The 24,164-nt window shown below is 36.0% G+C and overlaps 1 protein-coding gene across 1 annotated transcript; it reads right to left on the bottom strand.

The window, feature by feature from the left end:
* Positions 1-1,214: 1,214 nt before the first annotated feature.
* On the bottom strand, positions 1,215-22,952 carry PI15 (peptidase inhibitor 15). Its single transcript, XM_060035182.1, has 5 exons — positions 22,680-22,952; positions 5,845-5,963; positions 4,843-4,975; positions 4,606-4,721; positions 1,215-1,389 (listed from the first exon to the last, which is right to left on the bottom strand). Exons 1-5 carry the CDS (start codon positions 22,950-22,952, stop codon positions 1,254-1,256), a joined length of 777 nt encoding a protein of 258 aa, XP_059891165.1. The 3' UTR covers positions 1,215-1,253.
* Between the last annotated feature and the right edge of the window lie 1,212 nt (positions 22,953-24,164).

Raw genomic sequence — 24,164 nt, 5'->3', positions numbered from 1 at the left:
GCTGGAGGTATCCTTGACACCTACAGTGTTTCTTTCTGACATCCCTCACCTCCTGCTGAAAGGCTTCAAGTTACACTAGACCTTCAGTATATGCCCTTCAGAAGCTCTCCACCTGTGTGTGTGTGTGTGTGTGTGTGTGTGTGTGTGTGTGTGCAGTAACCCTATTTCTGCGACTTTTCTTACCTGTGACTTTTCATACCTGAAGCTCATTTCTCTTGGACCTTCTCAGTTTACTTAGGTCTTGCTTTCTGCCTTCCAAAATCACAACTATTTACTCTCACCCAGTAATCCCTAGGCAGTTGTTAATTTTTCCCTGCCTCATTTAGTTCCAGATGCTATAGCTACATTTTCATGCTAATCAGAAGCCTTACATATTACACAGTGTGGCCTATCACCTATTCCACCTACATGTGAACATTGTTGCACTCACTTCCTCAAAATTACATGGAAAATAAATCTGTTAAAAAATAATAATTTTACAGCAATATAATTAGGTGGCATTATTTCCTGAATATTTTTGTGAGCTTCTTGAAGTCAGGAATCATATTATCTTTGCATGATCAGAACATAACTATCAGAGTGCCTTGCCCATCGTAACCACTCAACACAAGATTCAATAAAAGAGATTAAGCAAAAGGCATGATTTGAACCTTACATAAGTCAAGAGTATCTTTTGGTGAACCCAAGTAAGATAAAATATCTCCAGAATGAAATCTGTGGTTGCTTAATTAAATTATTATATCCAGATATTACTGAGTGTTATTTTGCAAATTATCACTTTTGGGGCACTATAGAAGTGGGTGCTGAAGATGGCCCACCACCTCACATACATTTTAGAATAGGATTTTAAAAAATTTCCCTCAAGTTAACTACAAAATCATATTATTATCATCTATGTGTTATATCAGCTATGTGTGCGTATATACACACACATACATTATAGGCCAAATATATATTCTATTCCTTAAGAACATAATTCCTTTGGAAAACAAGTTTTGGAATTGGATGCATCAACTATGTCAATACTACATACACAATATTTTAATTTAGGCTTAGAGGTCAGAAAACAGAAATGGGTGCTTTGTTTACCTCCAAGGATTAAACAAACATAATAGACAAACACTAATTTATACAATGAATAATAAGAGGAAAACAAGATTATGATAAAATATGTATAATATGTGCAAAACTCAATATATATATATGCCTATGATTCCCAGAAACCATTATATTTCCTGGAGGAAAAGACAAGCTTATTTAAACCAGTATAGGTAGTTTGACGTTACTCCTGCAAAACAAAGATTGTCAGTACAAGACCCCCCGTAACTGGGAGGGCAAGCTGAACATGGTACCCCTACTTTATATGGTGCTTCTCCAATCCAGTTGCCCCTTGAAAAAAAAAGAAAAAGAGAGCATTAGTGCTACTTGCCCATTCTTTAAAATCTGATTGTCCTTAAGCACAAGATCACGTGTTGACATGTGATGATATTTTTAGAAGTCTGTCGTTTTAGAAAAGCACTAAAAGTTATAACCATTTCTTATTTCTACAGTAACTTGTTCTGTATATCTTACTTTTAAAATGTTTTCTTTCTGAGTAAATTAATATTATGTTAATTTACAGATAAGAAGTGAGGCACTACAATGCATGGTGACATTATTAGTCATCCGACACCAGGCTTGATGCTCTATCCACTCACCACAGCTGCCTCGTTCCTGCAGCAGCCTTCTAGAGCACATGGGCTGTGTCCACTTAAACTTACTTCTTAAAAAACTCATGCTAATATTATTATAAAGATAGTAAAGTATATACAGATATAGATATATCCATGTCCATTATATATATAAAGATATATACACGTAATTCTGGGATGCTTAGAAACGGTGAAATGAGCAAGAAGTTGTTACAAGCATAAAAAATAGGTTTTAAGTGTTCAAAGGATTTCTTCCTCAAGTTGAAAAAATAGTTTAGATTCTCAGTATTCATAAGATGAGATAACGGAAAACTCAGTAAGAGAATAATGGCTCACAGAAGCAGCCATTAAAGGTGATTCCAAAACATTTTCCCATATGTAAACTCATAGTTATAATTTTTAGTAATACTATTAGTTTTTTGATAATGCTGAACCTATTTAACTGAATTATTATGTGTTATCAATATTTTTCTTCATCTGTAATTATGGCCATGATTATAGTGGTACACCAAATTCACCATTTAGGATAGTTAAAAACAGCCACAATGCCTTATGTTATTAAGCTCTTTTAGCTGTGAGGAAGGAGGCAATGAATGTATTCTCAGTAGCATGGTGATTAGTAACTACAGTACTATACAGCCAGTGATGTGAAGGAAATTGAATGGTCAGGAGAAAATTTGGTTGTAGATAGTAAAAAGTCAAGGTTGAAGATAAGACAACAGTGTAAAGGCTAAAATATGAAACAAGTGGGTCTCATCTTTGAAACCTAAATAAGAACAAGCAGGTGACTCATACAGTGCATCTACCAGACATGAACATATCCTTATTCAGTCAGTTGAAAAGTCACGTTTTTATCTATAAAATATCTGTAAAGGAAAAGTTGTCTGTAAAATGAAAAATATGCTGATTATTCATATTACAAAATGAGATGAGATTACAAGGCTGCCCACCTCTATCTAGCTTATTCTACACTCTGCCTTCCAGAGAAGCTTCCTCAAGCATAATTTTGGTAATGTAAATGTTTGCTTATGAACATTCAAGGAGGTCCATCCCTCAAGAGTGCAGCTCACTCCTTTATCCTAATCTCTCCCATTCTATATTCATAATCTTATTTCCCTCTATATCTTTACCCAAACCTATAAAAATATATGAACCCAGCCTGTGGTATTTTAATTTCATATTTTTCAACTTATTCTACATAGCTTTTAGAAATTACACAGCACATATTTTTGGTAATGTTAACTTAGAAATACAATTTAATTATATAAAAATTATTATTTATTATATTACAAACTTTTATATGAATGGAAGATAATTGTATTCAGTATTAGATCAGTCAGTTGATAAACTTATATTATTTTTCCTTCTAATTTTTATTCTATTTCATCTAATTCAATTCATTCTCATTCTCTCATTTTTCTCTCTCTCTCTCTCTCTCTCTATCTCTGTCTCTGTCTCTGTCTCCCCCCCAAACCCCTTTCCTTCTCTGTTTTATTTTGCCCCTGAAAAACAGTTATACTTGAGATAAATTCATATTGGGATTGGAAGAAACATAGTCAACTATCAGTCAGGATTTTAAAACTTTCTTCATTGCCTAGGTTTCAAAAGAATGGTTCTCTATCACAGCAAATATAGCATACTAACACAATATCTTAAACTCTCAGACTTATAAAACAATCAGACATCTCATCAATAGTATTACAAAATTCCAATCATTGGCCAAAAACAGAATAGTTAAATGAATGTTATAAAAAAACCTCTCACTATTTGAGTACTACTTGGCCTATTTATGTCAGAAAGAAGGGTTAAAGTCTTAATAGGAAAATATACAGTATAAAACTGAAAATATCAAACAAATGCAGTTTTAATGCTTATCATAATGCAGCCACATTTTACTTTCCAAATCTTACTATTCTAATAACTGTGGAGAGGGGACCATCGGGAAAATTGCTATTTTTCTAACTTTGCAAAAACACTGCCACTGGCATACTACCATATAAATGAGTAATGCAGTTATTTGTGAAACGTTTTCTCATTCCCTCCCCATACTGGCAAAGCTGGAGAAAATCTTTGTTTGGGACTTACTTTGGAAGACACCAGGAGTGTCATAAATCCTTTGTACATTTTAGTATTTATTCCAAATGAGAACAGACTCATGTATAAATACTGGAACATTTTATCCGAAGAGTCATTGCTATCAAAAAGGCATTTTATCAGATGTTAACAAATGCTTATTTATCCTCATATTATAAAGAATGTTCATAAATGTGAGCCTATTTTATAATCTTTGATCAATTTTCACAATACCTTTTTATGTATGCCATAAGAAGAAATTACTGAATATTTTTTGTACTGAAATTGAAATCATGGCAAAGCTTTCATTAAAAAGAAGTCATAGCATTTAAATTTTCCCCTCTGATTCTGAATGCCTCCTTAACCATCTATGGAAAAAGTAAACTGTGATTGTAATTTTACTCTTAAAAGAAAGAAGAAGGGCTTGTTTTGCTTTCCTAGTGAAAAAGCTAAGCCAACATTCTAGTACTGATTGATGAGAATACTGTGGTGTTGATAAATTCCCTAGAAGATCCTTTCCTGATGCCTTTTATATAGCTATCAAAAGCCTAAAAGTGTATGTTTATTTTATAATTACCATGCCTAAAGAAAGATGGTAAGGAGAATTTAGTGACTCTCCAAATCACAAATAGTCTTGCCTGCAATTTTAATCTAGAATCCTTGTGAAAAGAAACCTTTCAGCTGATAACTTTTCAGATATACAAGAAGATGGAAGATTTGAGGATTAGTGCTTGTTAGTTAAGTCTTACTCATATTATTTACCTGTTAAAAGTATCTATCAGACTGAAGATATTTAACATCATTAAAGATTCCAAGAAGTAGAATCCAACTGGATACTTACTTTGGGGCATAGTTGCATACCAAATAAACTGCACGGCGCCATACAGCTCCCCAAACATTCATGTTTTGACAAGTATGAATTGCACATCCTATTCGATTGGAAGTGGCCCAAACCATCTGAGAAAGTAAATCGATATACTGTTATTGAAGTTGGAGCTAAGAAAATTCATGTTCACCAAAATAGTAAGAGCATTTTTTAAAAGTATGAATCAAAAATGAACAAAACAATTAAAATAACCTGTGTATAATGTGTGCACATGGGGCCAAAACATCTCATAGGACATCTGGGATTGCAATCCTGGGGATACGGAAAAGCATAATCTTTCACTTCATCATACCATGGCTTGACCAACTGGAGAATAGAGCGATATCTAGATATCAAGAAACACAATGAGAACTTAGAGTACAGTAGTGGCAATATATAGTGGACTCATGTTAAATTATAAGTTAATTGGTCCTTTTGCAGATTATTCATGATAAATCAAGAACATACCCACCCCTCACAATTACCATCATCACCTAGTAGAATCCTCTATTCCTCCAAGTAGAGCCAAGCATGAAAATGCCCAGGACTGGAGCAAGTGATCCTGTATTTGTCTAAGTATGTGTCTGGTTGTTTCAAAAAGAGAAATGCGAATCTTTCAGGAATTATCATCTTTATCTTGTTTTACCACCTGATTTTCCTCCCCTATGTGGAAGAGAATGAGTCTTTGGAATATTGGATGATGACATTCCACAGTGGTAGAAAAATTATCCTATTACTGGGAACAGCTTTATCCATTGTTGCATATACTTGCATATACATACGTGTGCCTATTTATATATACATATATGTGTAAATATATTGAATTTGTACAACACACACAGATACAGGTATATGCAAACATGGGAAGGTTGCATACACAATAATGGCTTCTGCCACCATGAAGGGATTTTTCTGAAGTAGAAGAGATAGGATACAGGATACAGCCTGATCCTTTCAAAGATTCTGTGAGATAAGGGTAGTATACAGGCTAAGGGAGGGTGTTCCAAGGGTGAAAGGGAAAACTGGTTTTTCTAGGCCCTTTTAAAAAATTAAATAATCCTTGAAGACATCTAAAACAGTCATAGGCCAAGCATCAGTGCCTGACACATAGTGAGCCCTCTTGCAGATATTACTTGAAATTGGTGTCACTAACCCTTGGAGTCCATAAGCAATAAAGTTGCATGGATAAACAGTATCAGTGAAACTACTTCCTACCTTCCAGTTCGTACAGATAGATTTTGACCCAAAAATCTCAATAAGTAAGAAGGCCCATGGTCCCAAATGCAAGTAGCTGCCCAAGCCTCTGCGGATTTTGCAAGATTTTCATCCCAGACCTGTGAAAGTGAAAAAAACCTTCAGCTTTACTGGGTTTGCTAGTAACAAACAAAAAGAGAAAAGAAATGGCACTACTATTTCCTAAACTTCTTTCAATTCTGCTTCCTGACTAGAAGAAAGCAAATTTAGACCATTGTTATTCAAAGTTCTACAGTGCAATATTGTTATTCCTCAAAAATCTTTATTGTTTTTACAGGGCCATCTAGACCCAAAGTCCAGACATAAATTTTGGTAAAGGATAGGTTAACAAAAATATCGTATCCAGATGTAACTTGGAGATACCTCATACTGACCACTGAAGTTTGAATCCACCAAAGTCAACTGGTTTCCCTGGAGTTTATTCACAGCAAAAAGGAGCCATGCTATTGATATATCTTAAAAATTAATGAGATCAAATTTATTCAAATCAATGTACCAAAATTAACAATGTCTCATAGTCCAACTTTTTAATTGAGATATAATTGATATATAACATTATTAGTTTCAGGTGTACAACTTAATGATTTTTATGTACATATATATTGTGAAATGATCACCACAATAAGTCTAGTTAACATCCGTCACCACACACAGTTACAAATTTCTTTTCTTATGAAGAGAACTTTTAAGATGTATTCTCTTAGCAGCACCCAAATGTACAATACAGTATTATTAACTACAGTCACCATGCTGTATATTACATCCTCAGGATTTATTTTATAACTGAAAGTCTGTACCTTTTAACCACCTTCACATATTTCACACACCCCACCCCCCAACCTCTGGCAGCCACCTATCTGCTCTCTAGATCTCTGAGTTCAGTATTGTTTTTGTTGTTGTTTTTAGATTCCACGTACATATGAGATCATAAGTTATTTGTCTCTTTCTGACTTATTTCACTTACCATAATGCCCTTAAGTTCCATGCATGTTGTCACAAATGGCAAGATTTCCTTGTTTATTATGGCTGAATAATATTCCATTTATCTACTTATTTGTTGACGGACAATTAGGCTGCTTCCATATCTTGGCTATTGTAAATAGTGCTGTTATGAACATTGGGGTGAAGTTATCTTTTTGAGTTAGTATTTTAGTTTCCAGACTAATACCCAGAAGTGGAATTGCTATATCATATGGTAGTTCTGTTTTAATTTTTTGAGGACACTCTATACTGTTTTCCATAGTGGCTGCACCAATTTACATTCCCACCAACAGTGCCCAAGGTTCCCTTTTCCCCAGATCCTCACCAACACTTGTTATTTCTTGACTTTTTGACAATAGTCATTCTAACAGGTGTGAGATGATGTCTCACTGTGGTTTTGATTTGCATTTATTCCAACTTTTAAGTGTCAAACTATATTAAATTATAATATATAAATGATATTTTATATCATTTGAATATTTGATAGTAATAATAATATTAGAACTTTTAATTGTTATGAGCTAGAAACATAGATTTACTTAATGTAACAGTGTATTTAAGTGAAAGGAAATTAATTTAGTGACTTTGAAATAAAATAGGAAAAAAAATTGATGAACCCTTCAGAGACATTTTTACCCTAGAAGACCATGGCACCCACCCTGAAAAAAGATTTGTTAGCCACTTAGAAGTTGTCTTAAATTAGAAAAACAAAGTCATCTTACATAAATCTATCTAGAATTACATTAAAATAAATTCACTCACAAAATTACATGAAATCAGAATTATCAAGAAAGGATCTGGAGTAATTCTGTGGTGACAGTGGCCATATCTCCACTGTCTGTGTAAAAAGAAAGATCATTCAAAAAGCTATAATAAAATACACTTTCCTTAATTATCCAGAATATAATCTGCCCATTTTGTGGATTAATTAAATGTGGCAAAACATTACATAATACCCTTTTAATAAGTAAATAATCAGTGTTAAATACAGTATATAAATGGAAAATACTCATTCTATAATATTTTAAAAGTTAGTGTCTCTTTATATACTTGTCTTCTCCTTTGAATTGATATCATGCTTTTTTACAGTTATAAAAAATACTTTGTATTATTCCTTCACACATAGCTCTGTAAAATAATCATTTGATATGTTTTATGAATTATTACTTCAAACCTCTCCTTTTGTTTGTAAAAATTCTGTGCAGAAATATCAGTGAACCAAACTAAATTTGCAGTGAAAATCATAGTATTCTAGAACTGAAATTAACTTTTAAAAGCATTTTGTTTGGCTAATAATGGATTCATCTGGTATTTATTCTTCTGATATTTTTAATGAAATATGGATTTACAAAATATGGATTTCAGTTCACCAAAATGCAAAATATTACCATTAGATCACAAATGAATTTTAGACGGAATAGCGTCAACAAATTATGTCTCTGAGCTAATTGTAGTCACTTTGGGAAAAAAATACATCTAAATATTATTAACATATTGAAGTGGTGTGCACTCAGAACAGTAACTGCTAAAAACACGGCTTTTCTGTGTTTTTATATAATCTTTCTAAAAACAGTCTTTCTTATAGTCTTGTTCTGAAATATCAGCACTGCATGGCACAAATAATACTGAAAAAGAAAATAAAATATCTTGTATTCTAACCCTAAGCCTACTGCTAAGATCATCTGTGACTGAGGACATGTCAATTATTCTGTCTCCCAGTTAACTCATCTCTAGGGTCCCTTTCCTCTTCAGCATTTCATGATTTAGTATCCCTGAGTAACTCCAGCATCAGAATCAGGAAGATCTGTTATACTGACCTATGACTTGTTCAGTTCTAGCCTTTTCCATACCACAGAAAGAGGAAACCTAGATTCTTCACAAAATAATTTAAAATATTTAAGGCAGTTAACAAATTTAAGGTAACTTAGCATATATAATTCTATATGCTTACTCATATACTTAAAATGTATTGTGTATGTCAAAGAGATAAACCAAAGAGTTCATGCCTGAAAAATATCTTACGTGAGCACCATTTTTAAATTATTATAAAGGATTTTGATAGGAAGACCCTGTATTTAGCATTACCGATGCCTACGTTTTTAGGTGTTTCTATGTACAGATATCATAATTAAAATTTTTGAGATGATAGTTGTGAGGGAGGAGAGATGACCACTTTTTTTCATTTCTCCATGTTTGCTTTTAGGAAACTGATGGGAGGGATTTCTGCCTGTCCCTGAAGGAAGATGCTGGAGACCCTGGCAGCACTGGCCAGGTCCCACACTGAGAGTGGGATCATTTTGCCTTCCCATGGGAGACATACCAACTGTCTCTCTGATGCCTACTGCAGAAGAAGTCAGAAAGTCCTGTGCTCTTTCTTGCCTGTTTGTCCCCAGGCAGGACTCACACCCATCCTGTAAAGAGGGGAAGATCCTGCTCTGAAATTTACGAATTGCGTATCTACTGTATTTGCTGTCTCCGTCTTTCTCCACTGGTTACAACTCCCAGGAGAATATGGGTGAGTGATGTATCCCTTTAATCCACAGTGGTATTTAAATCTATTAATATGATGAGAGGTCTTTCAGGGTTGAAAACAGCAAATAAGGATAGCTTCTTTCTTATCCAGAAGCTCTAAATTGTGATGAATGTTGCCAGTTTAACCATGTGAAAGAATTGGTAACGATCCTGTACATATTTGATATTATTAATATTTATAGTGGTTCAGAGAATCTGGCAACAGGTTATTAAAGCAATACGTTAGCCTTGTAATTTCAACATAAAATATATCAATAATTATTTATATTTGTGGTTTTAAGTTAAAAATTTTAAGAAAATCTTGTTACAATTTTTAAACAGTATTGCAAAATTTAGAACTTAAGAGTCACTGTGTTGCTTAGGCTTTTAAGACATTTAAGTATATGGAAATTATTTTCAATAAGCCAGTTGAAGTACTAAAGGTCAAATATGTTAAATCTATAAATGCAGCTTAAAATTTAAATTAACTAGATTTGTAAGTAGTAACAAACATTAAACAAATGTGATTGCCAAAACTTGCTAGATTTCTGAATAGAACAAAAATATATGTAAATGAAGCTAAATTAGAGGAGAACAAGAAATATTAAATTTGAAAATGACCTCTTAAAAAATCTGTTCTGCACGTGGAAACCATCTTCAAAGACATAAAATACTAAAAAATAAAATTATCACACTGAGTTTTTGAAGACACATTTCTAAATTGGTTATTGTCATGGATACTCTGATAGCAATGACATTGGAAACAGTATGGCATGTCGTATAGACACTTATTTTCTTGGACTGACATGTGGTCATTTCTCATATATTTAGATAAAAAGTAAAGGCAGTTTAGATAGACAAGTTTTTGGCTTTTAAAAATAACTCAGCTGGGGCTCTTTGTTCTTTTTCTGGGTTAGATTGGGAAAGCAGTGCTGACTTATAGAAGTGAGAAAGAGCCATTAAAAAGATATTAAGTGATGACAAAATTATTTTCCCTGAGGGCTGCCAGAAGCTTTTAAAAAACACTTCATGGGCATGGTTGTGGTTTTGTTTTGAAATTGGGGTTTATTCCCTTTCGGTGGAAATGCTTGTGAAGTGCCAATAAAGGAAACTGAGAGCTGAATATATGACCCAGTGTTAAACCAGACAGGAGGGAAGAATGGGCCTTGGTAAGACTGGGGGGGGGGGGTGCGGCACAGGAAGAGAAAAGGATTTCCCATGGGAAATTGGGGGCACTAATTGGATTAATTAAATGATATTAAACCAATTATACTTTTAAAAAGAACTAGCTAAGGAACTTGATTTAAAAAAAATTCCCTCAAGCCTCAAAAATGACCATAAATATGGGACCACATTATACCACAAAGTATCAACGTGGGGTCCTAAGCATTTTTTAAATGTTTAAATGAAAATAGTGAAGACTTTCCTCAGGTAAGATGAGTGCTACCTTTTATGTAGGTGGGAAAGGTAAATTTCTATTAAAAAAAGGTGTAAAAGTGTACTTTTTTTTAGAGGTATTCTGAACTGGATCATTGCCAGCAGCATAAAATTCTTAAAAACAAACACAAAAGGACTTCTCTTGACCCCTTTTCATCTTCGTCTTCCAATGCACCATTCCTCTTCTTCCTTTTACAATAAAATTTGAGTGTTGTCTTAACAGAGAATTTTCAGTTTTTCTTCTTCTACTCTTGAGCCCACCCCAGGCAGGTTCCCCCCGCTACCTCCACTCTACCCAAATTGCTCACATCCATATCATAAATGGTCATTTCCTGGTCACCATGTTTTTTGTTCTATTAGCAGCTTTTAGAATGCCTGACCACTTGCTCCTCCTGGACCCACTTCCACCCCCTGGTTTCATGACCCCACCCTTGCCTTGTTTTTCTCTGGCTGCTGCCTTGTTTTCCTCCATATGTTTGCTGATTCTTCCTCATCTCCCTAACCTGTGCATGCTGGAGGGTTCCCAGGGCTGAAGCCATGTCTCTGTCTGTCTCTCTGTCTGTCTGTCTCTCTCTCTCCCTCTCTCTCTCTTCTGTTTCATCAATTCACTGCCTAGGTAACCACATCCAGTCTCACACATTGAAATACTATTTATAAGCTGGTGGTACTCTTCCAAATTATATCTATAGACCTCTCCACTGAATTCCAGACTGATTTATCCACCTATCCACTTTAAACCTCTACTTAACAAGTCCAAAATTGAGTTCCAGTATTCACAACCCTGCTGCCACTCCCTACCCTCTAACCAGCTACTCCTACAGTCTTCCTCCCATCAGTGGATGACATTACCCTTTTTCTTCTGGTTCAGGGGTCACCAGATCTATCCCATTGCCTACTTATATGTTATCTGTAGCTGTTTCTGTGTTACAGTGGCAGCACGGACCACAAGGTCTGCAGAGCTAAACGTATTTACCATCTGGTCCTTTACAGAAAAAGTTTACCAATTGCTTTTGTAGTTGCTCAAGCCAGAGAGTCCATAGCCATCTTTACTCTTTCTTTGCTTAATAATCTTTTTATGCTCTATCAGCAAATCTTGTCGATCCTGCCATTAAAATCCTGTCTATCCAGAATATACCCACTGATCATCACTATTATTACCACCACCTTGAGTGAAGCCACCATCATTTGTTATCTGGATTATTGAAAAAGACTCCTTCCTGAGGGAGTGTTTCCTACATATAAAGCCTTAATATATAAATTAAGGAAGGCATGGATAAAAGAAAAATATTCAGAATTTGAGGTAAGATTATTTAAACAGGATTGGTGATTAGGAAATAAAGGAAAAAAAAATTTCAGTGCTTTAATCTATGCATGGCTCAATCTATACCTCAGTCAAGTGCTTTGAAAATACCAAAGTGCTATTTAAATATAATCAAACTCAACTGATTGGGTTGGGGGTTGGTCTAGTAATGAAAATGAGTATTGGGTGTAAGATGACAAAATGCAACTGCTGCTTGACATCTGGACAGTTATATGAAAGAGAGAGAGAGAGAGAGAGACTTGGAAATGAGTGAATTTTTCCCCACCCAAAGAGGTTCTTCCTTTTTAAACAATTGCTGACAAGTAGGAAGTGGGCACAATGTCTCTAAACCTTAAAACTTTTCAGGATAATCTAGAAATCCTGATGTATATGTGAAATGTATCCACTTCTACATGTTGCCAAATAGCCTTTTAAATGTAAAATTCTCTACAGTTCAACACTTGCAGAGCAAATTAAACATGACTACTAATTGGAATGGTTAATGGGCCTACAGTTTATGAACTCTGATGGGAGGTATCATTGTCACCATTACGCTTATGTAGATGTGTGATCTTAATACACAAGGATGGTGGCAAGAAAGAGTGACCCTGGAACTGTCTTGGCCCCAAATCTCCTTACACCAAACTTACCAGATGGGGACTGCTGTTTTGTTATCAACAATGGAAAATGCAAGAAATGCAAATTTCCAGATCAACCAATAGAATCCTAGATAATTTGTTAATCTAGGCAGCTAGTAATTGACTACTTATTGGGAGGGCTGCACAGTATTGGGTACTGGGAATTCAACAGTCAGCAAGACTGACATGGACTCTGCTTTACAGTTTAGGAAAGAGACAGGCAATTAACGCACTACCAAATAAATAGTGAATTTATTCCTGTGTGTATGTGTAATGTAAGAGGTAGCATGGGGGGTGGGGAGGGACTTGATTTTCCATTCCCTTAATGGCACAACTTCTTACCTTTTCCAAGATTTTCAGAAAGCAAATATCTTCATGCCACCTTCCTTATGCTGGCCATACTCTGGTTGCAAGAGGTGGTGTGTACAGGTATTTCACACAAAAGGGCTGGAGGCTTAGAAAGAGCTGGGAGACTGGGGGACAAAGGTTTAAGGCATAGATGCTCACAGGCTTCAAAGGCTTGAAACACTATCGTAATACAGAGTTTTCCTATGTGGTTGCCAAGGTTAGAAAGAGTACAGGAAGCAAGATTTGATTCCATATGAAGAAACACTTTCTAATATTCAGCGATGTCCTCAGATAAAAATGCATGTGGAGCGGGCTCAAGAGCAGGAGATGAACTCATGGAGGGGAGTGTGTATTGTAGTCTTTCAAAGCATGGGCTCTGTTGTCATACAGAACTGCTTTCTCATCATTTTGATTTACTTACTCTGGGACCTGGGGGAAGCAACTTACGCTCTCCAAACTTCAAATTTCCTGTCTCTAAATGAGGAAAACTGTCCCCATCTCACGAGACTGTTGTGAAGGTTAGGCAAGATAGTGATTGAAGAGAATTTAGCACAGCTCTAGCACGGCAGGGTGTACAGAATGGTAAACGCTATTATTATTGGAAGATCAGGCACTGGAAGAGTGGTGGTGTCTGTGAACTAGAAAGATGCCTAAAGTGAGAGGTAATGAGAGGTGCACTTTTGATCACCTTATCTGGCAGCCTGAAGTTTGAGACACATCAAGCTTTAATCTCAACTTAGCAGGCAATCAGAGAAAGTGAAAACATAAACCCTGAAGCAACAAACTAATCAGAAACAGAACTGTGTATAGATAACAAGGACCTTGCTTCTTGGCAACATAACATTAGACAGTGGAAGATAAAAATTAGAGAACATTTCAGAAGTTTTAAAACCTATTAATTCCCCTCCTTAAATCCCTCTTTAACATATGTTTTATCTTTAAATTTAAAGACCATTTGTTGATGGATTCTAGCAACAGTTCTCCTTTCCCGGGAAATTAATACCCACCAGCTATCATTTAATACTGTAGTTATATGCCAGGAAGACACTTTCATGTGTGGTTAATTTTTTTCACCAACTCAGTGTTACAATCAGCTAAAAACTGACTTCTTGATTGTTAAACTATCTTGTGAGACACATGCAAACCCCATACCTTGCTGTTGCCCACTTAGAAGAATTCAAATGCCTTTCCGCCTACCTACTGCTTGCTGAAAACATGATCTCACTGGAATGCAGAGACAGATTTGGTAGAATGTTCATATTTAATGAAATTATGAAATGTGAATTTGATGCACTTTGTAGGGTAAAAAAATATTGTGCCCTTAAGCAACATTCCTGGACTGTTTCAGTTCGGAGTATGTGATGTGAAATTTTAAGAGTCATGAAGTTTAGTCTAAACACACAACTTTGGCGGCATTCTTCCATATTTGTGTCAAAAAAATGCTTGGTACCTGATTTTAGACTCTATGGGTAACATAGACTGGGAACATTCAAATCATACCCCTCCAAACCTCAGTCCATGATGTATTTTATGCCAAACATTTCTCTTGACCATTTTAAGCTGTTAGTCTTTATCTTCCCTGCCTTCTTTCCAAGCCATTCTTCAGAAATTCTCATAGACAATTAAACATCTCAAGTTCATAACCATTTAATGGCCATTGACTGACTATTAAATGGTTTTCAGATATACTAAATTCAGGACACCAGCCAGACTAGTCAACTTCGATTTTTCTGAAGTCCTTTGATTAGTTTCCAGAAAAACCTTATCCTGAGTGTGTCAGAAGACTAGATGGACCTGGTGCTATCTAGGCCCCTGAAATAGATTTGGAGTCATGTTGACTTAAGTCTCAGCACTGATTCTAAAAAAAAAAAAAATTCTTAAAAGATACATGAAACTTTCTTGCAAAAATTCTTGAGTAGATTCCCAGACATAAAATCATGCATCCATGCTGTCTCCATGACACTACCCTACCCCCATTATGTAAAGTGGTCCATTCTGATTACCAAAGCATATTCCCAACCAAAATTCTTTGTATTGGAAGAATGTTCCCTCCCACACACTAGCTACTTTTTTCAACCTCTGTAGATGTGTACCCTGGATGATAAACCTTCAGCTACTTAATGACTACCAGAAACCTGCACTTTATTTTGTGTTCTCCAACTCAGGGAAGCCCAATTGTCCTAGTCAAAGATGGAGGCATCCTCCTTGGCTTCTCCATCATATAAATCCTTATGCCACTTCTTCATATAAATCACTTACACATACTGATTTGATCCCCAAATTCATTTTGTCACATCCCTATGCCCTTAAATGTCATTGAGGCTTCAATTATCTCTCGCCCAGGCTATTATAACAGTCTCTTGACTGTGCCATTACTTCTGCCTGTCTCCAATCCCTTTCTCAACCTGTAGCCAGAATGACCCTTCTGAAGGCAAATTAATTACACAACTTAAAACCTTCAACCACTTCCCTTAATCTTAGAATAAAACTCAAACAAGTTTCTGCTTGCCTTCCCAGCCTCATCAAACATCACTTTTTCTTTTATCCTCTACATCCAAGCCACACTGAATTTCATCCATGCCTTCAAGGTACCATGCACCTTCCCAAAACACCCTTCCCCACCTACCACATATTCCCTCCTTCCAACTCCTGCCTGTATAACTTTTATTTATTTTTCATATTTAATATCTGAAATCATTTCCTTTTGGAAGCCTTCCTTGCGTCTCTACCCCCAGTCCAAGTCTGGGCCAGATATGCCCCATGGGATCCCACAGCACCTGTATTTATTCTACTTTAGCACACAGCTCACTGCTTTGCCCACTTACTCGTCCATTCACAGTACTTCCTATCAAGAAATGTCTTTTTGCTCCCTGCTGAACCCCTCAGCACAATGCCAGGCACATGAATAAATACTGTGGAATGAGTGATTGAATACTGAGTGACCCCTGCCCACCTGAGCACCATAGCCATGTGCTCTTTACATGGAATGCCCAGCAAAGGTTAAAAGACTTCATTCAGTTGTTCCATAGATTGTTACTGAGTGTTCTCTGTGGGACAGATATGATGCTAGGTTCTATAAATAGTCAGCAGGAATATAATAAAATTTTCTGTACCATTGCATATGGTCAAATATAATTTGCCAACAAAAAAGCAGTGTTGAATACTAGGAAATATGGTCGATATATATGTAGCCTATGTATGATTCAAAGCTCTTCCTTCTACCAACTGATGGTGAGGTTCTGAATCATATCATGTTAATGTTTTTACATTTGCACATCTTAGAGCCTGTACTCAAAACAATCATAAACAAAATGTCCTTACTTTCAGCTGGCTCCATAAGTGGAGAGCTAAACATTCATATATAAGCAATACTAAGTAACTAATACTACGCAACATGCACCTTGGAAGAAAATTCATACAAAATGTGCCCAGTCTCCATTTGAAGCCAAGACACTTAAAAGGTTCTACATGTAGGAGAACAGGAATGTGGAGTTCCAAATGAGCTGGAGAAATGCCTTCCTGTCAGCAATCTTTCTCAGTTCCCTGCTGGCTGGCAATGTTCTCAGGAGGCTTTCTAGTGGTCATAAAAGCATTCATTGAAAAAATTTAAGTTAGACACATCAAATTTCTCATAAGAAGAAAATTGAGTTATCCTTCCCAAATGAGAGGAAAGGTGCCATCTGGTCCAGTATATGGTTTCATTTAAAACAACGATAAGGATAGACATCACAAGTGTTTTGTCAACTATGAATAATTTAAAAAAAAAGTCTTTTACATTATCTACATTCTCTTACACACAAAGCCCAAATAAACAAAATCCAAATTTTTCCTTATTCTCAAGACATAAATTACTGTAGGCAAATACTTTACTGGCTATTTCTGAGGGCGGATTAATCTATTCTCCATTCATTCATTTGAGTCATGCTTTCTGTAACTTTACTACCTGCTGTGACTTGGTAACTAGTATTTTTCTCTTTTCCAGAAGAGTATAGGAGACTGATTCCCTTAGCTCTGCAAATAATATTTGCAGGCACCAAACAAATGAAATAGGGCATATTATCAATACAGCTATTTTGGCTTCTTGAAATTACATTACACATTTTTTTTCACATTTAAGTTGTTCAGTTCATATCTATCATTATCTTCACGCTGTCCCCTACCTGTCTTTCCATCATTCTCTACCATTTATGAAGATGGCTACCATGTGTTCTCATGAACTACTTCCATTAACTGTTCATACCTGTCACTGTGGTAGGTATAGGTGTCCAGTTCCTCCTCACCTTTGACTAAAAGAATGGCCCTGTTGGGCTTCCCTGGTGGCACAGTGGTTGAGAGTCCACCTGCCGATGCAGGGGACGCGGGTTCATGCCCCGGTCCGGGAAGATCCCACATGCCGCGGAGCGGCTGGGCCCGTGAGCCATGGTCGCTGAGCCCACGCATCTGGAGCCTGTGCTCTGCAACAGGAGAGGCCACAACAGGGAGAGGCCCGCGTATGGCAAAAAAAAAAAAAAAAAAAAAAGGCCCTGCTGATTCAGTGGTTGCCACCTCTTGGGTCACCTTCACAGCCAATCTAAACTCCATCAATTGATAGTGCCATCTTTCTCATATGCACCTCTGACCCTGCTCTAAAACCTCCGTGGCCTCCCTAATGGCTCTTGTATTAAGTGATCCTCAATCTTTTCTCAAAATCCTTGAAAACATGGCAAATGTGTTATGCTTTTCTCTCCTGGCGATTTTGTTCATTCATTGCTTTACCTACTATAACATCCAATCCTACCCTTTCCTGAGCATCTATCTCATATACCCTTCCTCTAAGCAGCCTTCCATGATTTTGCCAACTAGAGATTACCTCTTCTTTCTTTTATTTCTCCATGGTATTTTGGTCTGTACTCTTTTATTACATCAGTCTTACACAGCAGCATCTTATACTGAATTATGTGCCTAAGGTTTTTTTTTTCCTGCTTGTTTTTCCTGTTTTGTTTACAGTTTAAATACAAAGATTTCTGTTATCTTTGGATCTCATCCTCTTACAGAAGGACTTCAAATTTTTTAAATTAATTTATTCAATTGCCTTAAATTCAAGAAATATCTTACAAATTTTACTCCATGTATGAGTCTTGTAATTTCATTCTTTTAGGGAATGATTCTTATTCTAAGAAACTAGTGTGGTCTGTGGTTTAGAGTCACGGTTTAAGTTGCCCTTAGGAAGAATGAAAAACAGCTGGTGTCCAAGGAGCTATGGAAATTTGTCAAAAAACTAATCGTAGAACAGAAGCCAAGAGTTTGACTTGCATATCTTAAGCTCTATCTATATTATTATTTTTTGAAAGGATACAGTGTTTGGAAAATCATGGCCAGTATACCCAAAGAAGATATTATACACTAAAATATGAATGTCAACACTCTAGTGTTCAAATTGTGTCCACTTAATTTACTCAAGCATACACTAGCATAACCAAGTACTTAAAGAGGATAAAATCATTTAATTTTAAGGGGCTTTTTGCTTTTTAGAACTTTGAAAAACTTCTTTCATATTTTAGGTGCACAGGATAAAATGTTATTATAAATGATAAGTGAACTTTAAATATAAATAATAATATCAAAATTGATTCAAGTTATAAACATGTAACAATTCATAGGGATTTCAAATTCACCAAATAATGGTTGATTACTGTCTATACACAAGAAATTTCCCAAGAAAATAGTTATACAAAGGTGAATAAACATAGACTGAGCACCCTGAAAGCTTAAAATTAGGAAGATTGCAAGAAATATACAAATAACTGTAAATTGAGTCTGATTTTAATAAGAGCAGTGTGATAAACATAATAGGCTACAGTGGTTCAAAAGAAGGAGAAATCAAATATGACTGTGAATGTAAGAAACAACAGTGAAGGACACAACATTCTTACATAAAACTTGAAGGGTAGGATTATAAATATTGGAATAAGTTAAGGAGGAGACATTAGAAGGTGAGGAAATGGCATGGGAAGAGGCTCAGAGAGTAAAGTTGTGAATGAAGGGGATTGCAAATCAGGCTGATGCAATTAGAAACAGCCCTGATACCAAGGGGGAAAGGGGTGGGGTGGGAGGAATTGGGAGACTGGGATTGATACATATATATTATTGATACTATGTATAAAATAGACAACTGATGGGAACATACCATATAGCACAGGGAACTCTACCTAATGCACTGTGGTGACCTAAATGGGAGGGAAGTCCAAAAGGGAGGGGATATCTGTATGTGCATGGCTGCTTCATTTTGTTGTGCAGTGGAGGCTAACACAACATTGTAAAGCAACCGTACTCCAATAAGAATTAATTAAAAAAAAAAAATAGAAAGAGCCCTGAGCTGAAGACCATTTTCTATGAGGCTCCCATAGTGATATCACCCACTGATGGGGACAGTTTGAACACAGGGCTGGTAGCCATACTGAGGTAAGTGTCCTAAGCTTTTGAGGTCCATATTTGAAGTTAGGAATTGAACTCACTTTCGAATTGTTCACAGTCCAAAGCAATGTTAAACAAATTAAAATAAAAGTAACAGTGTTCAACTGAGATCTGTATTTTTCACCTGGCCTGGAGGTTAAAGTCACTGACATTCCTGCTCTGACCTGTTAGATTTTATTTCTCTCAAAGTTTCTCTGAGTCTGCATGAGGGATCCAATGAATTATTTCAGTTAGTCAATTTACTCACAGAGACAGGATTTCACTAAATTGAGCACATTTTTCTAACTGAAGTAATCTGTTCCTCTCCCCCTCAGGGGAGTTTGCCCACTCTCTTCCCTCTGTCTGGAATGGTCTTCCCTCATCTGTCAGTGTGGCTTACTGCCTCACCTTCCTCCAGGACATCTCAGGGAGCCCTTCTCTGACCACACTATTAAATGTCCCAGCCTCAACCTGCTTTATTTTTCTTCATAACCTTATCACCTTCTAACATACTATGTAATTTATTTATCTTGTTTATTGCCTGATTGCCCACCCAGGAGGCCAAGGACTGTCTATTTTATTCATGAATTTATCCTAGGTGCTTAGAATAGTACCTAACATATAGTAAATGCTCCATAAATATTAAGTGAATAGATACATGTGTGATGAAGTGTATGCAGTATTTACATGATAATTTGAGACAGTGTTACTTTATAGAGCTTAATATTCTGACTACTGTTTCTCGTTAACTTTACTAAGTGAAGAAGGATTTATAAAGCATTTACTATATAACAAGCACTGTATCTGGTTCTTACAAAATAAATTATTATGTAGTAGCTCCCATATTTGAAAAGCAAATAATAATAAAGGAATGACAAATAGAATATGAAAACTATATGATTTCAGCTGGCATTGCAAAGAAGGAAACAGTGATATCCTGACATCTCCAGCAGTTTCCCCCAATGTAGTATTTGCTCGGTCTAGAGAATGAAAAGATGCTCCCCAATACAAGCATAGGCTTTGAAATTACACAGACCTTAACTCTAATTCCAATGATACCATTCCTTATCCAAACCACCTTCACCTAGTCATTAACTTCTTTGTGTCTAAGTGATTTCATTGGTAAAATGAGGATCGAAATCTTAACCTCACAGGGAGACTGAGCTATCAAATGAGATCATCTGTGGAAACAATTAGCCAAGTCCTTGGCACATAGAAACAATTTAATAAATGCATGTGGAATGAATTAATTCTTGATCAGTGGGGAAAAGTATAACTAGAAAAATGTGGCTTTTTAAAATATATTTCTACTGTGTTGTACCCCACATATTATTCATGATGATCCCTCTTCCCTCAATATTACTGAAATAATAAATTGCATTATATATTGATTGGTTATCATATAAATTATTGTTCCCATTTCACAGAGAAGGAAGTAGAGTCTTATGCATATTAAGTAACTTGCACAAGGCCACAAAGTACACAGCAGAGTTAGGATTTCACCCCACATGAAGTCCTCTCCAAAGCCGGTTCATTTGTCTTGATCCTTACCTTAGTCTGCATAGCTATGTGATTGCCGCCAGAAAGTATTCCCTAAACCTGCAGTCTGGATGGCATACCTTTTTGAGCTCACATAGAATCTTATGCATATTTCTCTCATAATGCATGATGTTTGAAAACATGTTTGTTCCTCTCCTTTCTATACCTGGGCATCACCTTCTAGAAACACCTGTTCAATGTGAGTAATTGTTCCTATTTTTAGATCTTGAACAGGTTTTCACTGGGCACTTTCACAGTAAGCTCACAGAAACCCATAAAAACTAATGTTTATTGAACATTATTTTTCTGTAGGCTCTGGTCTAATTGTTCTAGTTCTCAACTCCATACATTCCTCATAACAACCCCATATGGCAGATACTACCTTTATCCTCATATTAGAGATGATGAAAATAAAACACAATTAGGTTAATGAATTCACTCAGCTTATATTCCAGGACTGGGGTTTGAACCCAAACATTTAGATTCCAGACTACATATTCTTAATCATGAGACTATATTGCCCCTCATACACCAGGACTGATGACATCTTCTTTTCCACTTTCATTTAAAAATCCTAGAAAAATGCATTTTCATAGAGTCTAAATTGTACTTCTATGAACCATGACTCTCTTACATTTGGCAAGTCTGTATTTTTCTGTGACACTAATTTCTACAATTAGTCAAACTTTAAAAGCTTATTTAAATAAAATAGATACATTTAGAATCTGACAGAAACCCCCAAATTTTAGGTCAGCACTTACAGAGTGTTGTTAGTGGTACTGCCATACCCACCCCAACTTAGAAATACCATACTGGTGGTCTTCATTGCCTTAAACAGGCTCCAAGCTGTGCTCTTGGAAGGTGCTGGAAGTTAAACCATAACCTTGTATAAATTCAAAACCAAAAACAAAGAAACTTTAAAAAGACATCTATCCTTTTAATACCAACTTTTTAAAAAAACTTTCCAAGTAAAATGATTTAAACACAGAGAGCCTATTTTTTATTTTTAAGAGAGAGCAAAGAATGTGTTCATGGCAAGTTGGAACAGTGTGCAAATGTGCTGACTTCACTGTTATCTGAACGACAAAGCATTAAATCACAAGAAGGAAAAAGTCAGCATGTTCTCTGAGAATACAAATAGATTAGTGTCAGGAAGAGCTTTGTCCAAGAAAGGGAAGAGATACCTATCCAGAGAATAATTCATGCACATGAAACCTATAATTTAAAAAAATCATTTTCAAAAAATATTTTAGCTGATAAATATGACTATTAGATAAACAAAGCACAGAAAAAGTTCCATGTGAATTTTTTTTTTAAGTGGACCTTCCAAATGTGATCAGTCATCACACCCCACTCTTTACCTCTTTCTTATATAAGACCTGATTCATTAATGGTTATGGAACTCACACAAAAATATTAGATCCCTTTCCTCCCTTTTAATTATATGATGGAACAGTACTTAAGTTTACCAGGCACTTAAGAACATTCCTTAAGTTAAAAGGTGTAAAAAACCCCATATCCCTTAACATATGAATTCTTTAGATTCTCCTAATGTACAATTTAAGTAAAGCGTCCTCACTCAGAATTCAAAGAAAACAAGGTTCTCTTACCATATATTCCATGTTTGCTGCTGGTGGGAACACTTTGCCCCGAACTTGGTTATGATAATCAAGAATGGCGATCATGTCATTCTGCGAAATGTAGCGCTTCCGCCTGGCTTTGGGGATGTCCGCAGAATCTAGTTGTGCTTTTAGAGCTGCTTCAATATCAGTGAAATTATTGGTTGGCGGGGATGAGTCAGTGGAATTGAGTAAGATGACGGCACTTGCTTCACAGAGAAGGGAGAGCAGGAGTGCACTGCTGATGGCAGAGATTGCTATCATTTTGAGAGGTGGAGAGGGAGAGGCCACAGAGTTTGCCTTAAAGCAGAAAGGTAGAGTTAGGGTCTATGAAAGGAAAAAAAAAAATAGGGCCAGAGGGTATAAATTTACAAAATCATTGCTTGACTTGACTTTCTTCAAAAAATCCAAGCAAATGCTGAACTCAAGCCTAGAAGACAACCTGTAGTGGTCTCTATACATTTTACTTGGTGTTATGAAGCAGTCCCCTAAGAGGAACTTCCTATAGCTAGAGAAAAATAAACAGCATGGCTACTAACCCTAAAATGAATGTGAGCCATTTACCCCAAACGCCTGAGCCACAGAATGCATTACTGCATATTTATTTTCAGAGGGAAATCTTTAGGAATTGAAATTCATCTTGAGAGTGAAAAGGAAAAATGCATCACAGGTAATAACAGAGAATGTGCTGATAATGTCCCCCAGACATATATGGACACCAAGTAATAGAACAGATAGAAAAAAAAAGTTATAATAATCCAATCTCATTTCTAAAAAAATAAAAATGTGAGCTACTTTAAAAGCAATGCATGCAAAATAAACTTGTTGAGCTAAATAGCTTACCTCTGCACAATGCCAAAATGAATATAGTATTCTTCCAAAAATTTAAAGTTCTTTGCTAGGTTGTAGCATGAACTCTTGTAAGAGGAGTGTGTCTTATTACAAACTCTCAGAGCAAAACTCTGCAAGGTTTGAGTGCTGCTGGCTACAGGAGCAGCTAACAGCTTTTATATGTCACAGTCTGCAACGTCCAGAAAGGGCAGTCTTTCTTAGGGTCTCTCTTAGCCAAAATCAAAGGGGAGGGGTTTTGGATAGAAAAAACAGTGATTGGGTGGCAACCTTTTTATGTGGGTGGTGAGGAAATTGAGTCACACCCACAGCTTACAAAGTACAAACCATAAAAGACAAACCCTTTTTGCTCTGAGCTTCCACCTTTTCTGTGACTGGTTAATTTTCCTCATTTAATGCCTTCTAGTTCCTGGTTCCCATACAAAAAAAGGAGAAAAAAAAAGGGACTGTGAGTTTTTGAAAACACAGAAGGTTGAGTAACAAGCAGTACATTTTTTTTTTTTTAAGACAGTAAATGACATGGGAGCTGAAAAGAGCAAGCTGACATTAACTCAAAAGATCAGCTCACATAGTTAATCTGGGTGGCCACAAATATGATTCAAAAGAGATGCCAAGCAAATCAGTAGT

Source organism: Delphinus delphis, chromosome 17, assembly GCF_949987515.2.
Source record: "Delphinus delphis chromosome 17, mDelDel1.2, whole genome shotgun sequence".
NCBI lineage: Eukaryota > Metazoa > Chordata > Mammalia > Artiodactyla > Delphinidae > Delphinus > Delphinus delphis.
Note: the sequence above shows the minus strand (reverse complement) of the source record. Positions and strands in the feature narration are given on the sequence as shown.

What these genes read in the sequence shown, in the direction of transcription:
- PI15 (XM_060035182.1), bottom strand. Translation starts at nt 22,952, where the DNA reads ATGATAGCAATCTCTGCCATCAGCAGTGCACTCCTGCTCTCCCTTCTC. An exon ending in CAGCAAACATGGAATATATG is followed by an intron (nt 5,964 to 22,679) that starts GTAAGAGAACCT and finishes TCACTTTCACAG; the next exon opens with GTCTGGGATGAAAATCTTGC. An exon ending in CTATCTGTACGAACTGGAAG is followed by an intron (nt 4,976 to 5,844) that starts GTAGGAAGTAGT and finishes CTTGATATCTAG; the next exon opens with ATATCGCTCTATTCTCCAGT.